General features: G+C 45.1%; 1 protein-coding gene across 4 annotated transcripts in view; it reads left to right on the top strand.

Annotated features, from left to right (window-relative positions):
• Positions 1-15,248, top strand: part of ITPR1 (inositol 1,4,5-trisphosphate receptor type 1) — a 160,065-nt gene that overhangs the window by 83,874 nt on the left and 60,943 nt on the right. For all 4 annotated transcript variants that reach the window (XM_063941290.1, XM_063941288.1, XM_063941289.1 and 1 more), the window contains exons 7-17: positions 2,794-2,952; positions 5,515-5,613; positions 6,099-6,182; positions 7,091-7,237; positions 7,750-7,845; positions 10,964-11,118; positions 12,122-12,221; positions 12,400-12,560; positions 14,148-14,289; positions 14,377-14,535; positions 14,946-15,118. In XM_063941290.1, the coding sequence (XP_063797360.1) occupies positions 2,794-2,952; positions 5,515-5,613; positions 6,099-6,182; positions 7,091-7,237; positions 7,750-7,845; positions 10,964-11,118; positions 12,122-12,221; positions 12,400-12,560; positions 14,148-14,289; positions 14,377-14,535; positions 14,946-15,118 (1,475 nt within the window). The remainder of the gene's footprint in view (positions 1-2,793; positions 2,953-5,514; positions 5,614-6,098; positions 6,183-7,090; positions 7,238-7,749; positions 7,846-10,963; positions 11,119-12,121; positions 12,222-12,399; positions 12,561-14,147; positions 14,290-14,376; positions 14,536-14,945; positions 15,119-15,248) is intronic.

Raw genomic sequence — 15,248 nt, 5'->3', positions numbered from 1 at the left:
CGGGATGGTACGAAGAATCTATACGTGGGCGTACGCAAGGTGATTGACTGGAAGAGGGTATTTGTGGGTGGCAACTGACCGTTTTTCAGGGAGTGTCCAGTAAAAACCGCAGGCGGACTCAGGCATTTTCAGGGAGGGGGTCTGACGTCTGCTCCGGCCCAGATCAGCAGCAAACAATCGCACAGGATAAGCAAGTCCTGGGCTGCGCAGAGACTCCACAAAATCCAGTTTGTGCAGCTCTGCTACACATGCGATCGCACACTTGCACAGCGAAAACACACTCCACCTGTAGGCGGCGACTATCCTACCGCAGGACTGCAAAAATCGCTGCCCAACGCTGAATTACTTGGTTGACTTTTCTCTATTACCAGGGGTGAGAGCACACGGGTGACTTCTTTACTACATTAGGGATTTTGCATTCATGTGTTTTTTTTTATTTTTTTATTTTATTTATTAAATTCAGGAGAGTTTGGCTTTCAGTCCACCCCATCTTTAAAAGCTTATAATTATTGTATAGTGATCTAAAAACAGTGTGAAAAATGTAAAGGGGCACATTGGTGGAAAAAGGGACGCCCCTCTTCCAAATGAGGTGCTCCCACGTGTGTCTTGGTCCAGTATGGCGGAGAGAGCACAGTGCACCTCCTCCCACCTCTTTCCCAATCTATGGAGAAACCTTTTCTGCAGTACACAGTCATTGTCATGTGGTCACCAGACAATGGCTACTAATGGGCTGTGTTATTTCAGATGTGGGTGCCCTCCCATGCATACAGGTGCTATTAGGTCAGGTGTGCAGTGCCTACCTGCTAAACGTACGCATTTTTCCATTGTATAGGGTAGTAATGACTAGTGATTACCGGGCAATAACTACTAATTGACCCTCGCATGGGTGCCTTATATTGGAAGGCCGGTTGGGGTCTTGCGGTATGGCGCTGTGCGCTGGCGATGACCTAAAACCTAATGTTACCCTGCAGGAAGTAGACCACAGGAGCTAACCTGGTATTGGCATGTGTAACAGGATGCACCTAACCTTATCTACTTCAAAAGCTAATGTCCTACTATAAATCCGGAAATGCATCTTTGACGCAATGCTGTGCAACTAGGACGCACCAGGTAACGGTGATTCATTTTGTTATGCAACACTTGTATATCTGTTCACGGGCGCTTCACAGGGTTTAGTCTGGTAGTTGGACTCTTGCAAAGGATCTAGTGTTGTGTATACCTAGACAGAGAATACATACATAGTGTAACACTGTTTAAAATATGTGATAGGAATTGGTGTTCTAGCGTGAACCCGTACCAGATAGATTGGTCTACATGAAGTAGACAAAATCACTTGTCTTAGACTCAAAAACGTCAGATCACAGCCAGAAAATCTCCCCTTCTGATCTTCATCAAATGGGGTCTCCCTCCACATGAACTCAAAGCAATGTCATATGTAATGAAAGAGGATCCAATAGTGTAATAACGTAAAAACAATTTAATGCAATATTAAAATGGGACAGGTGGACTCTCACCGATTTTGTAGGTCTAACAAGTAGACAAAAGTGCATGCAAAACAATCAGGCGTCCCCAGAAAGTAAAGTTGCCAGCAAGGGAGTCCTCCACATGTACCCAGGATACCGTTCACCAACGCGTTTCGATAACAGCTTGTTATCTTCCTCAAGGTGTGAGGAAGATAACAAGCTGTTATCGAAACGCGTTGGTGAACGGTATCCTGGGTACATGTGGAGGACTCCCTTGCTGGCAACTTTACTTTCTGGGGACGCCTGATTGTTTTGCATGCACTTTTGTCTACTTGTTAGACCTACAAAATCGGTGAGAGTCCACCTGTCCCATTTTAATATTGCATTAAATTGTTTTTACGTTATTACACTATTGGATCCTCTTTCATTACATATGACATTGCTTTGAGTTCATGTGGAGGGAGACCCCATTTGATGAAGATCAGAAGGGGAGATTTTCTGGCTGTGATCTGACGTTTTTGAGTCTAAGACAAGTGATTTTGTCTACTTCATGTAGACCAATCTATCTGGTACGGGTTCACGCTAGAACACCAATTCCTATCACATATTTTAAACAGTGTTACACTATGTATGTATTCTCTGTCTAGGTATACACAACACTAGATCCTTTGCAAGAGTCCAGCTACCAGACTAAACCCTGTGAAGCGCCCGTGAATTGGTGTGGTAACCCATTTTTTTCTGCACATTTCTATAGTGTGGGTGACACTATTTACCACTATATCCAGGCTGCTTATCTTTTTGGCGCATGAGTGTAGGATCAAAACCATTGTTTAAACTTGTATATCTGTGTGCGACTGAATCTGCATATGAAGTGCCGGCCCAGCTTTTTTTAAATTTATTATCCGCACAAAGTTCGTTGTGCTACCTTTACCGACCGACGCACAGTAATATACAAGTGGCGGATATCAAATTAATTATCAGTCTCTCTTGGTGCCTTCTAACCGTATCACATTGCGACTAAGACACTTATGGATAATAAGACGCCAAGCATTGGTAGTCGGACGCGACCTGGTGGCTCTCTAGTGTCTCATGACTTGTTGAGACCAGTTGTATGAGGACACATCTGTATAAAGACAATATGGTAACCGCAGATGTATACTAAAGTAATATTTGTATTAAGTGTTTTTGTAAGAAGGTATGTACGATCATAGCCGCCTGTAGGTGGTAAGAACGTAGAAGCCGCTGGTTTAGTGTTACAGGAGGTTATGCCTGTGATTGCTAAGGGGAGCTGGTAACAATCCTTATGTCCCAGTGTTGTCCTCCCTTTTAGATGCTGCACTTGAAAAGTAACAAGTACCTGACTGTGAACAAGCGTCTCCCTGCGCTGCTGGAGAAGAACGCCATGCGTGTGACCTTGGATGAAGCTGGAAATGAAGGCTCCTGGTTCTATATCCAGCCGTTCTACAAGTTGCGCTCCATCGGGGACAGTGTGAGTGTGTGAAGTCCGTGGCTTATTTATAACGTACCGGAGATTTGGCAGCGCTGTTAAAGCAGCAGATTGGTGGCAGCTAAGCTATCCGGGAAGTTGGCGATGGAAGTATTATGGAGTGGTTGAGGAAGTGGTAACATTGAGTCTGGAGGTAAAGGTGAGGAAGGGGCAAGTGGAAAAAGAGTGAGCGATGATGGGCAAGTGTGGAGGTGACGTTTGGAGGAGGGAATGGAGGTTGGGGATATGTCTAGTCGGGTGGTGGGCCGAGTGGTGAGGGCAAAGCCCTGATAGCGTGGGTGTCATATGGTCAGAGGAGACCTATTAATGGAATAGAGTAGGCGAATGGCTCAAAAGGTTCAGAGACTCTGTTGCACACAAATATAAAAGTGTCACATAAGCTGTAGTAGTCGTCAGTTTCCTGGTGCGTCCTAGTCGCATCGTGTTGCAACGAAGACTAATTTTCAGCAGTAAAGACTCCAGACGCTAGCAGAGTTTCACAGGACCTGGCGCACCGAGAGGGGCTGTTTGCCACGACTTCAGCAATGATGATTGAGGACACATTTGTAGGAAGGAAGACTATTCCTGGGGGGTAATAGAGAAAGGAGAATCTGGTGGGAGAGACCTTGATAACGGGTAGAGCAGGCATGTCCAAACTGCGGCCCTCCAGCTGTTAAGAAACCACATATCCCAGCATGCCCTGACACAGTTGTGCTGTCAGAGAATGCTAAAGCTGTGTCAGGGCATGCTGGGATGTGAAGTTTCTCAACAGCTGGAGGGCCGCAGTTTGGACATGCCTGGGGTAGGGGGAAGGCACATGTAAACGTTGTCTGATGGGCATTCAGAGGACAGACCTTCCTCATGGAGCTAACTTTGGGGTGTAATGCTAAATAGTGGTTTGGCAGGTAACAAGGGCAGCGAATAAAAGGTGCAATTGGTAAATGGGTTGGAAGCAGAGGAGGATAATGGTAAACTGTATGTACTATAGTATATGCTCTTGGCCACCCGGATTCTTCATCCTCGCTGGTTTCCGGTTTCTCCGCTCCTGGTGCATCCATATTCTTTCCTAGATTTAGTCGCAAGAAGATTGTCGCCCCCCCCTGCCTGTATTTTGTGATCGGACACAGGCGGTGTTACAATGTGTGCGTAGAGATCCATTCCTGTGCAGGAAAGAGTGTGAAATGATTGTTTAGCTCCTGTGTAGACTTTGCCTCCCCTGACGCAGCTTGGCTGAAAGTGTTTCCTAAGCTAAAACGTCTGCCTCAGGTCCTCGCTAATTTGGGTCAGACTGAATACATGGTTTTTTCCTCTAGACTGAAGGCTTCATCTTGCTTCGTCTTGCTACACTCTCTGTAACGTTTCCGCTTATTAGCTGGCGGTTGCCTCCAGGTACAGCTGCTATTTGTGAACAGCAATGTCCGGTGTATGCAGAATCTACCTTTAACCGTTTGCTGCCCATCTGTTATCTGTTCAGGTCCCTTTTACAAGCGGTAAAATCTGTAGACGCCATCATTTGTGCATCCTGGGAAAGGCCCTGTGTATAGATGAACCAACGAGTCGTCTGGTCACCTCCGATTTCAGGCTGCTTCCACTTCAGTCCTATAATTTAAACTTTTCTGCTTGCCTCCTAAAAACTGCTTGGTTTTTATAAGAGATGAGCGGGTTCGGATGTAACGCAAGAATTAACGCCAGTTCGGTTTTATCCGGATTTTTCCTATTGGCTATCCAAAACACGTGACGTCCGTGAGCCAATAAGATGCCATTTTGAGAACCGAGTAAAACCGAACCCGCTCATCTCTAGTGTTTATATACAGCTAATCTGTATCCTGGTGATGGGACATCAGGACTCTTTTTAATACAGGAATTGCTCTTTGATGGACTACATTACTTTGGTAGAAATGCGCTTTCCTGTGGAAATTTCGCTGGGCGAGTGAGTCCCAGATATAGGAAAGATCTGATTTCCGGTACTCCTTTCCCTTATCGGAGATGGGCAAGGAATCCCCACCCCCCCCTCTTCAGACACTACTTTGGCCCTCAGGACTCAGTGACAAGTTGGTGTGTGATGTCCCAGGATGTTTGTTCTTTACACGGAAGTTGTTTGAGAAAGACCCTTCCTCTTGTACGTGGTTTGACCTGTATGATGTCTCACCATTGCATTCGCAACGTGCAGGCTGGGGTGGGTCAGCGCTGAGGAGAACTGATGGGTGGAGAACATGGCTACCTCCAGACTTCATGGACTTAATTCACCTTTTTGATATGTTCCTTGTATTAGGGCAATGGTCAACATCGGTAAATGAGCAGCGGCAGCTCAGTAGGATTTGTGGCAGATGCTAGGTTACACCGAGCGTTTCGGCTTCTCTGCTCAGTTGCTGTTGAAACGTATTTCTCTGTATTTCATGCCAGGGACGGTCGGTCGTGCTGCCAATCTTCATACTGATCTTAATCTATATAATTGCTTCAGTTTCGCTCCCAGCCCTCCCATATATGCCTTGTGCTCTCCAGAACAATACTGGCTTTCATGTCAGATTCACTTTGTCACTGACTAGCGTACTGTTTGTTTTGCAGGTTGTGATTGGCGATAAAGTTGTCCTTAACCCAGTGAATGCCGGCCAGCCATTACACGCCAGCAGCCAGCAGCTGTCTGATAATCCCGGCTGCAATGAGGTGAGTGTTCGGTGGGCTTGTACAGTCTGGTAACAAGGGACTATTGTGAAGGTATATTGGTGGCGTGCCGGTCACATTCGCAACGGAGGCAACCATTTTGTAGGCGGAGCCAGAGGTCATGAGGTCACTAATTGTAAATCCAGTGCCTATGGTTCTTAAAGGTAGATGTATGAAAGCGTCTAAATAATGAAGTTGCCCACAGCAACCAGTCTATAATTTTATAGAATGTACTTGATAAATGCTGGCTGGTTGCTCTGGGCAACTTCCCCACTTGTCCGCTTCTCCCACCCTTTAGAAGCTTTGACACCTCTCCACCTGAGTGCCCTAATGGCCTGCATACTTGATTGTTGGGTCAGCCTGCAGGTTGGTGGCCTCTGTGCAGAAGACTGATGCACCGATCCTGCCTGCTCGGAGAGTGATTAGTAATGTCTAGTCCAATGTTTCTGCTGCTCGCTTGGTCCTAACGCTTTCTCCTTCGTCTGCAGGTGAATTCTGTGAACTGTAACACCAGCTGGAAGATTGTTCTGTTCATGAAATGGAGCGACAATAAGGATGACATCTTGAAAGGGGTGAGTATGTTGTTGGCGCTGAATGAGGGGGAGAATATTGCCCAGAGAAGGGGTTAGCGCTGAGGAAGAACTTGCATTCATGCCTTTGGCATTTTATTACAAAGGAGTCAAGTCTGACTTGGCCTCCAACAGGAAATTCTCCTCCCCTTTACTTCTATATAGTAACCGTATGTACTTAACCAACCTCTTATGAAGTACGCATGGCTTGTGTGTGGGGCTAGCCTGATGTTGCTGGGGAGTCATGCATCGGTATAAAGTTTGGCATTCCAGTGTGGGGTTTTACATGGTCATCAGGTGAGTGATGCACCACCGTGAGGGAACAGGGTTGCCTTGCTTTCAACAAGAATTGTTGGTTTCTATAAGAAGCCTTTAGCCCCTCTCTGGGGGTCTGGTGCCACTTGTCTGACGTCTAAGGCAGCGAGGTGTGTAGGGTGTATTTGATGATCATTGCTGGCATCTGCTATGGTTCGAAGAACTGGCGCTCCCATCATGCCTTGCTTCAGTGGCGGGAATGTCTCTGCTCGGCTAATTATTTCATGCAGTCGTTGGTAGAACCAGGCAGATGGAACTTCTCCAAGGAGTAGCCGGATTTGTTGTGCGGAAAAATAGATCTGAGATGCACTGGTAGCGTAAGGCGTGTGGGAATCGCTACCCTGCGAATGTGGACAAACCAGTATTTGGGAGAAGATGTGTTGGGTAAGCACTGTGCAGGTGGTACTGGGCTATGAAATTACAGTGTGGGTATGTATAAGTGTCGCCTGCCCATGTTCTCACCTAACTAGAACCTACACAGTGAGGTCTGCACTGCACCAATAACTGTACCTCTGCTGCTTTTTAGAGCTTCTACCATTGGTCACTGACCAGTATCTGGCATTTAGATGGTCTAATCTTTGGTCTCCTCCTAATAGGGTGACGTGGTGCGGCTTTTCCACGCTGAGCAGGAAAAATTCTTGACCTGTGATGACCATAGGAAAAAACAGTACGTCTTCCTCAGGACCACCGGCCGGCAATCTGCAACCTCCGCCACCAGCTCTAAGGCATTATGGGAAGTTGAGGTAAGTGGTCCAGTGTGGCTTGTATGAGATGAGGTTTACTGCCAGCTAAGCACAAGGCCACCAGACGTTCTGTCTGCTTATGTACAATGCGCTTTGCAGTCTTGCGCGTCACCATACGTCTTTTGAGTTATCGAAATCTGGATATCCGTGCAAACTTAAACCTTGTGTATGGATCTGCCCAGGGCAAGTATAAGGGGATCGCCCACGCCAACTGTACTGTCTTATGTAGGTGCAGAACATAAGCCTGAAATACATTCCTCAACAGGGGTAAGCAAGCAAAGATAAGGCTATCGTAACTTGCCTCCACTCCTTCACCATACCACACTTGCACATGAGACCCTGATTTGCAAGAGGTAGCAGTCCAAGCAAACTGGACTGAGTGTAAAACGCATTACTTTGCATACAATTTCCACAAAGTTACACTGCACAAATGCACTGCAGTGCGCTGCTCTAAATCGTCCTTAGAGTGTTGGGTACTTTTCTTTGTAGTCTGAAAGTGTCTTTGTCCGTAGGTGGTGCAACATGACCCGTGTAGAGGGGGTGCGGGATACTGGAACAGCCTCTTCAGGTTCAAGCATCTGGCAACTGGGCATTACCTGGCAGCGGAGGTGAGTGACATTCTGGCTGGAGCGGCTTTGCAACAATTGTCTGAGAACCGAGTTTTATTTGGGAGTGTCTAGCCAGTCTCTTGCCAGTGGCGTTTGGCTATATGTGGTGGCTCTTGTGAGGTCATCGTCTCTGGATCTGGTAAGTTACTGTCCGATTCTCTTCCCCCAGGAAAATCCTGACTATGAGGCAGGGTGCCTGGAGATGGAGGTCTCCGTAAGTAAGAGGATAGCTGGTAGAAGCCTTGCTATCCTGTGCCATGGCCACCCGAAATAAAGCAGCTTGTCCCTATCAACCATCGTAGCTTTGCCTTCCTCATTTTCCCTGGCACCTGCTTGTGCAGCCGAATCCTGGTTTGCATCCTAGATTTGCCCATTTCATAGCCCTCTGCAATCACCCCTTCCCCCTGACAATCAAGCTACATATCTCAAGGGCTTTATACAGAAGGCATACATGACTATATATACAGTGCCTTGCTAAAGTATTCATTCCCCCCCCCCCCCTTGGCTTTTTACCTATTTTGTTGCATTACAACGCGTGGTGTTGTAGTTGTGTTTTTTGTTGTTTTTTTTAATCTGAATTTTATGTGATGGATCTGCACAAAATAGTCTAAGTTGGTGAAATGAAATGAGCGAAATTTATATAAAGAATTTTATAAATAAAAATCAGAAAATTGGCATGTGCATATGTATTCATCCCCTTTGCTATGAAGCCCCTCAAAAGCTGTTGTGCAACCAATTACCTTCATAAGTCACCTAATTAGTGAAATGAAGTCCACCTGTGTGCAATCTAAGTGTCACATGATTAGTCAGTATAAACACATCTTTTCTGAAAGGCCCCAGAGGCTGCAACACCACTAAGCAAGAGGCATCACACCATGAAGACCAAGGAGCTCTCCAAACAAGTTAGGGACAAAGTTGTTGAGAAGTACAAGTCTGGGTTTGGTTATACAAAAAAATATCCAAGTCTTTGATGATCCCCAGAGCACCATCAAATCCATCATCTTCAAATGGAAAGAACATGGCACCACAACAAACCTGCCAAGAGAGGGCCGGCCTCCAAAACTCAGACCGGGCAAGGAGGGCATTAATCAGAGAGGCAGCGCAGAGACCAAAGGTAACCCTGAAGGAGCTGCAGAGTTCCACAGCAGAGACTGGTGTATCTGCGCATGTGTCCACAATAAGCTGTACAGTCCATAGAGCTGGGCTTTACGGAAGAGTGGCCAGAAAAAAAACATTTGTTACTGTTAAAAATAAGAAGGGACGTTTTGAGTTTGCCAAAAGGCATGTGGACGACTCCCCAAATGTATGGAGGAAGGTGCTCTGGTCAGATGAGACTAAAATGTAACTTTTCGGCCACCAAGGAAAATGATATGTCTGGCGCAAACCCAACACATCCCGTCAGCCCAAGAACACCATCCCCTCAGTGAAACATGGTGGTGGCAGCATCATGCTGTGGGGATGTTTTTCAGCAGCAGGGTCTGGGAAACTGTTTCGAGTCGAGGGAAAGATGGATGGTGCTAAATACAGGGATATTCTTGAGCAAAACCTGTTTCAGTCTGCATGTAATTTGATGAGACTGGAACGGAGGTTCACCTTCCAGCAGGACAATGACCCGAAGCATACTGCTAAAGCAACACTCGAGTGGTGTAAGGGGAAACATTTAAATGTGTTGGAATGGCCTAGTGAAAGCCCAGAACTCAATCCAATAGAGAATGTGCGGTCAGACTTGAAGATTGCTGTTCACAAGCGGAAACCATCCAACATGAAGGAGCTGGAGCAGTTTTGCCTTGAGGAATGAGCAAAAATCCCAGTGGCAAAATGTGGCAAGCTCATAGAGACTTATCCAAAGTGACTTGCAGATGTAATTGCTGCAAAAGGTGGCTCTACAAAGTACTGACTTTAGGGGAGTCAATAGTTACGCACGCTGAAGTTTTCTGTTTTGTCCTATGTTTGCTTCGAAATAAAAAATCAAATAAAAATCTTCACAGTTGTAGCCGTGTTCTGTGAATGAAATGATGCAAACCTTCAACAATCCATTTTAATTCCAGGTTGTGAGGCAACAACATGAAAAATGCAAAGGGGGTGAATACTTTAGCAAGGCACTGTATGTGCATGTCTTCCTTACATGAGATCGAATTTGTGCACACTGTAATAGCTAGATATTCTGAGGTGACTGTACCAGTGGGCCTGGATTATGTACGGTCACACAAATTTTGCTGCTACTTGTAAAGAAAGGACTGAGGTCCTGTTGAGTTGGGCTGTTGGTGACTGTCCTGTTTGAGCGAACAGCTGACTAGACCCCAGAGGCCCTCTGGTTATATATAAGGAAATGGTCTTAGTTTATGGTGTTACCTGGAGGAGGCGTTTCCTTATCTTGAGCGTTTGTTCTCCAGCGTTTTCCTAGAGCGTGATGTAGTGTTAAATGTATCTGTCAGCGGATTGGCCACAACTTTAGCATTTTAATTCCTTGCATTAACAAGAGAACATTCGGGGATAATTATGAAAGTGAATGCAAAGAAATCTAATTTGGTTGGTTTGCCTAAGGACCACTATATCAGTTTTGTGGCCTCTTAGGGGCACCGCCTGTAACATGATAGTTCAGCGCTGATTAGTTAGTACTTTGATAAATACCCCCTCCAGCTATTGGTGTGACTCTTCAGGACAACTGGCACAGGTGAGAAGTAACCGGGCAGTGCCGTGACTCCTGTAGCATTGAGTGGCTCACAGCAGCACTCAGTATTTTTGGGTTGGCCCATTTCTGTGTCCATGTAAAGTCCTCCTTGAAGGGTTCTAGCCCAGTCTGTAGGCAATTCCAGCACCTAAACGGTACTGGCATTGTAGTGAGGTCCAACAACCTCATAGACCGGTGTTTAAATCAAATGTCTGGCATCATTATCGAGGCTCATGTGGTCAGCAGCTGTTTATGGTTTTGCCAAAACTACAATGGAAGGCCAGATTGGTTGCTCAGGGTGAAAACCTCTTCCTTTTTGCGGCAGTTTTTGTTATTTTCCAGCATATCTGAAGCTTGTGCCGGAAGTGTGCAAATTGGATTTCATGCAGCGGTCTTGCAGCTTCCAAAAGCCTCTATCAGATTCATATACTGCAATTTACTCTCCAGATGGATGCGGAGCAAGATCCGGCCCGTGCCAGGCTATGTATTGATTCGGAGAAGATTAAGTGCACGCTGGTTTCTGTTCCCGAGGGAAATGATATCTCCTCCATCTTTGAGCTGGACCCAACCACTCTGCGCGGTGGAGATAGCTTGGTACCACGGTAGGGTATTATGGGCATATTTTCTCCTTGTAATTAGTCTGTACACCAGTTTTATGTTTAGAATTTTGTTCCGATCCTGCTGACTGGACAAATCCCAGTGTCTTTATCTAATTTTGAGGTGTGCTCACAAATTTCAATACAGGCGTCTATTAATCTTTCCCCATCATTACTTTTAGCTCTTACTCCCTCCCAGATTTCTCCTGAGGTGCTTTTTTTTTTTTTTTTTTATATTATCGATCATACCTCAATAATAATTTTGGGGTGGAAAGGGGGGTATGACTGTCACTTAATTTTGGTGAGGTATGTGGAGGATCAGCCCCAAAAAATGTCACCATCCCCACCCTGATTAAATTCAGAGCCAGGGTGTAAAAATTACATAATATCCTATATGGTTATGTTGAATCAGATGCTAGCCCCTTTCAGGGTAACGTTGGACTTATTGGTGGAGTGGTCTGAAGACCTAAATGAGCCTTTAAAACTGGGCCGATGGCCAGGGGCGGATTTAGGGTTGAGGTTGCTCCTAGGCCCAACAGTAACGGTCGCCCCTGCCTATTTATTTATTTGCTATAAGCCCTCATTTGATTGCCAATTTAATAATAGAATAATAAAGAAAAATCCAGTAACTATTATTTTTTTATTTTAATTATGTATACATATTTACGAAGTAGGACTGCTTAAACGGACAGTATGTGCATGTCCTACCCATTTGCACTCCATTTAAGATGGCATATGGTACGGTACAGTGGAAATATTTAGCAGTTACTGATACTTTTTGGGGTGACAGTACCAACACAAGCATCCAAGTGCCGCCTCTAGGCACATGCGTCAAGTGCCTAATGGGAAATCCGCCTATGCCGAATGCTTCTAACTAGTCTGTTAACCAAGTTTGAGAAGTCAACACTTTGCCTTCTGGTGGAAAGAAGTGCCTTACAAATGTTAGTTGGTTCCACAAGGTCCCTGGCTGAGGTCCATCACTGATAACGTGTTCTCTTGTGTGTTTCAGAAACTCCTATGTCAGACTGCGGCATCTCTGTACCAACACTTGGGTGCACAGTACCAACAGTCCCATAGACAAGGATGAGGAAAAGCCCGTCATGCTGAGGGTAAAAGATACAGGCTGTTTTCCTGCGAGCGAGAAATGGGCATTTTACTAATACAGCTCTGAAGCTGCTGTGTGCATTTTATTGATTACGGAATAAATCGCCCTAACTAATCATGGAATATGGTGCATCACTGTCTGATAAATGAGTGTCTGTATTTGAAATGACTGTCTGTCCCTAGATCGGTACATCTCCCGTAAAGGAAGACAAGGAAGCGTTCGCAATTGTCCCAGTGTCGCCGGCAGAGGTGCGAGATTTGGACTTTGCGAATGATGCCAGTAAAGTGTTGTCGTCCATTGCGGGCAAATTGGAAAAGGGAACGATTACACAGAATGAGAGGAGGTGAGCGGGCGCAGTAAGTCTCCAGTGGGCGATATTCTGAGTTCTGTGTGGTCGAACTCCCGTTGGAATGCCCAAGTTAAGCAAATTGGATCCGATCGTTTTGCGTGTAGAAAGTTACCAGATAATAACCCTGCAGCACTAACTAAGCCATAGAAACTAACATCTAATGTGTAACAAAATAGTTAATTCAGAAGTTGATGCTCAAATCTGATTCCTTGGATTCACAGCATGGGAACCAGCCCTTTTGGTTATGTCATGTCCTCCTAGAATAATTATTCTACTGCTATTGCTATTCACCTACCAGAGAGATCCAGGGAAGGTCTTAAAGTGCAAACTTTTAGTTCCATGAGGATGTGATCTGAACATTAGTGATGGTGTTCTAGTTAGAGTAATACTGCCATCTGCTGTCTAATGTGTGAACCACCAGCAGTATCTGTATGCTGCTTGTGCAGCAGGGCAAAGTTCCTCATTTGCAGCCAGTCTTGCGTGAATGGGACAGCCCATTTTTTTCATCTATTTGGAAAGTAATCCTGGGGGTATACAGGGAGTTTGTCAATCTAGCTCTGTTTGAAACCTCAAATTTTCTTTGAGTGAAATATTCCTTTTTTTCTTCAAGGTGTACTGAGAATTAAAGGGTGATATGTACGCCGGACATCTGAAAACATACCTCCATGTATGGTCAAACTCTCCTAGATTGGTTAATAAAAATGCATTGCATAATTCAGTCTAGATCTGTCCTTATCACATCCACCATTATAAGACTTAAAATAGTATACAGATTTCAACAGTGGTAGGTGACTGACTTTATCTGGAATATAAAAGAACTGTTCTTCACTTGTGCCAAACAATAACTGCAGCCAGATCCCGTTCCAGAGCCACACCCAGCTCCTATACAACTTTACAACACAAAAATGAAACAGAACCACAGCTCTGTGAAGACAGTTCCGTGGTTCTGTTTAATTTTTGTGTTGTAAAGACTGACTTTATCTGTTTTCACCTTTTAACATAGAAACTTAGAAATTGACGGCAGATAAGAACCACTTGGCCTATTTAGTCTACCCTAAACACACACCAGGGTTAATTTTGGTTGGGACCAATTAACCTACCAGTATATTCTAGGATTGTGGGAGGAAACCTGCACAAGCACAGAAAGGAATATACAAACTCCACACAGTTGGGCTGTGGTGGGAATCGAACCCATGAACTCAGTGCTGTGAGGTAGTAATGCTAACCATTACACCATCCATACTTGTTTGGATTTCGCAAGACTAGGAGAGTTTGGCCATGCAAAGATACAATCTGCAGAGCAACAATTTTGCGTCCAGTGTATGCTGTGTATCTTTTATAATACTTGGTACGCCTTGGATAAAAAAACAAATTGAGAGAATATTCCTACAAAGAACATGTATTCTGAGCTTTTGGCAGCGCCGGGTCAACAGATTTGTTCTGTACACCCAAGAGCTTGGGTGAGGTTCCACATATCACGGGCTGCGAACTTCTCTCTTGGAAAGTAACCCTGTTGCTTTGCACTAGGGTGTAGGATTGGTGAATGTGTCTTGCCCTTCACCCATCCCCTTCTGATTGTAGAGCTGTAACAAAGCTGCTGGAGGAACTGGTGTATTTTGTGACCGCTGGGGTGAATTCAGGTCAGGACGTCCTAGAGGTTCTCGTAAACAAACCCAACCGGGAGCGCCAGAAACTGATGCGGGAACAAAATATTCTGAAGCAGGTAAGCCTGCTCTGTGATCCCAAATTCTAAATCCCTGTTGGATGTTTTTAGGTTTTGAATTTATATCTTTCTTTTTTTTTTTGGAAGATCTTTAAGCTCCTGCAGGCCCCATTCACGGATTGTGGGGATGGCCCAATGCTGCGGCTGGAAGAACTGGGAGATCAGAGACATGCGCCGTTTCGCCACATATGCCGGCTGTGTTACCGGGTACTCAGGCACTCTCAGCAGGACTACCGCAAAAATCAGGTGCAGCATTGGTCATAGTAGTATTAGTTTTGTATACCAGGGAAGTACTTTATGGCGGCATTTGCATGAAGTCGCAGTAGGGCGACCGCCAATAAATGCTCCGACGTACGTTTCATGCCTCCAGCTCCTGAATCAGACCCTTTGTAGCTCATAAAAACGAAGCGATAGAGCAGTATTTGGTCTGTTAGTAATAACTGGGGACTCCTATATTTTCAGCTTGAACCATTGAGACCTAAATGTAGAAATTATGTTTACGACCATAAATCAATGTGCACCCATCCTCTTTTGGGTGAAGTGGTTCTTTCTGAAGTTGTATAAAATGTCTGTATTAAAATCTTTAGTAAAAATGCCCCATCAGTTGTAACATGTTTCATTACTGGAAGTCTTTCCTGTTCTCTGTGTTTGCACAGGAGTACATTGCCAAACAGTTTGGCTTTATGCAAAAGCAGATTGGTTATGATGTTTTGGCAGAAGACACAATCACTGCTCTGCTACACAATAACCGCAAGCTGTTGGAGAAACACATCACCGCTGCCGAGATAGACACCTTTGTTAGCCTGGTGAGGAAGAACCGGGAGCCAAGGTGAGGTGAAATGCAATGCTATATGGACCAGACAGAGTACTGTACCTGATAGGTTGTTTGGAATTTTCTTACTGGCCAATATAATTGTGGTGGAAGAGGACTTGTATGTACTGGATTTCTTATGTTGTGT

The sequence above is a fragment of the Pseudophryne corroboree genome, chromosome 9, assembly GCF_028390025.1.
Source record: "Pseudophryne corroboree isolate aPseCor3 chromosome 9, aPseCor3.hap2, whole genome shotgun sequence".
NCBI classification, from domain to species: domain Eukaryota; kingdom Metazoa; phylum Chordata; class Amphibia; order Anura; family Myobatrachidae; genus Pseudophryne; species Pseudophryne corroboree.
This window is presented reverse-complemented; position numbering and strand designations above follow the sequence as displayed.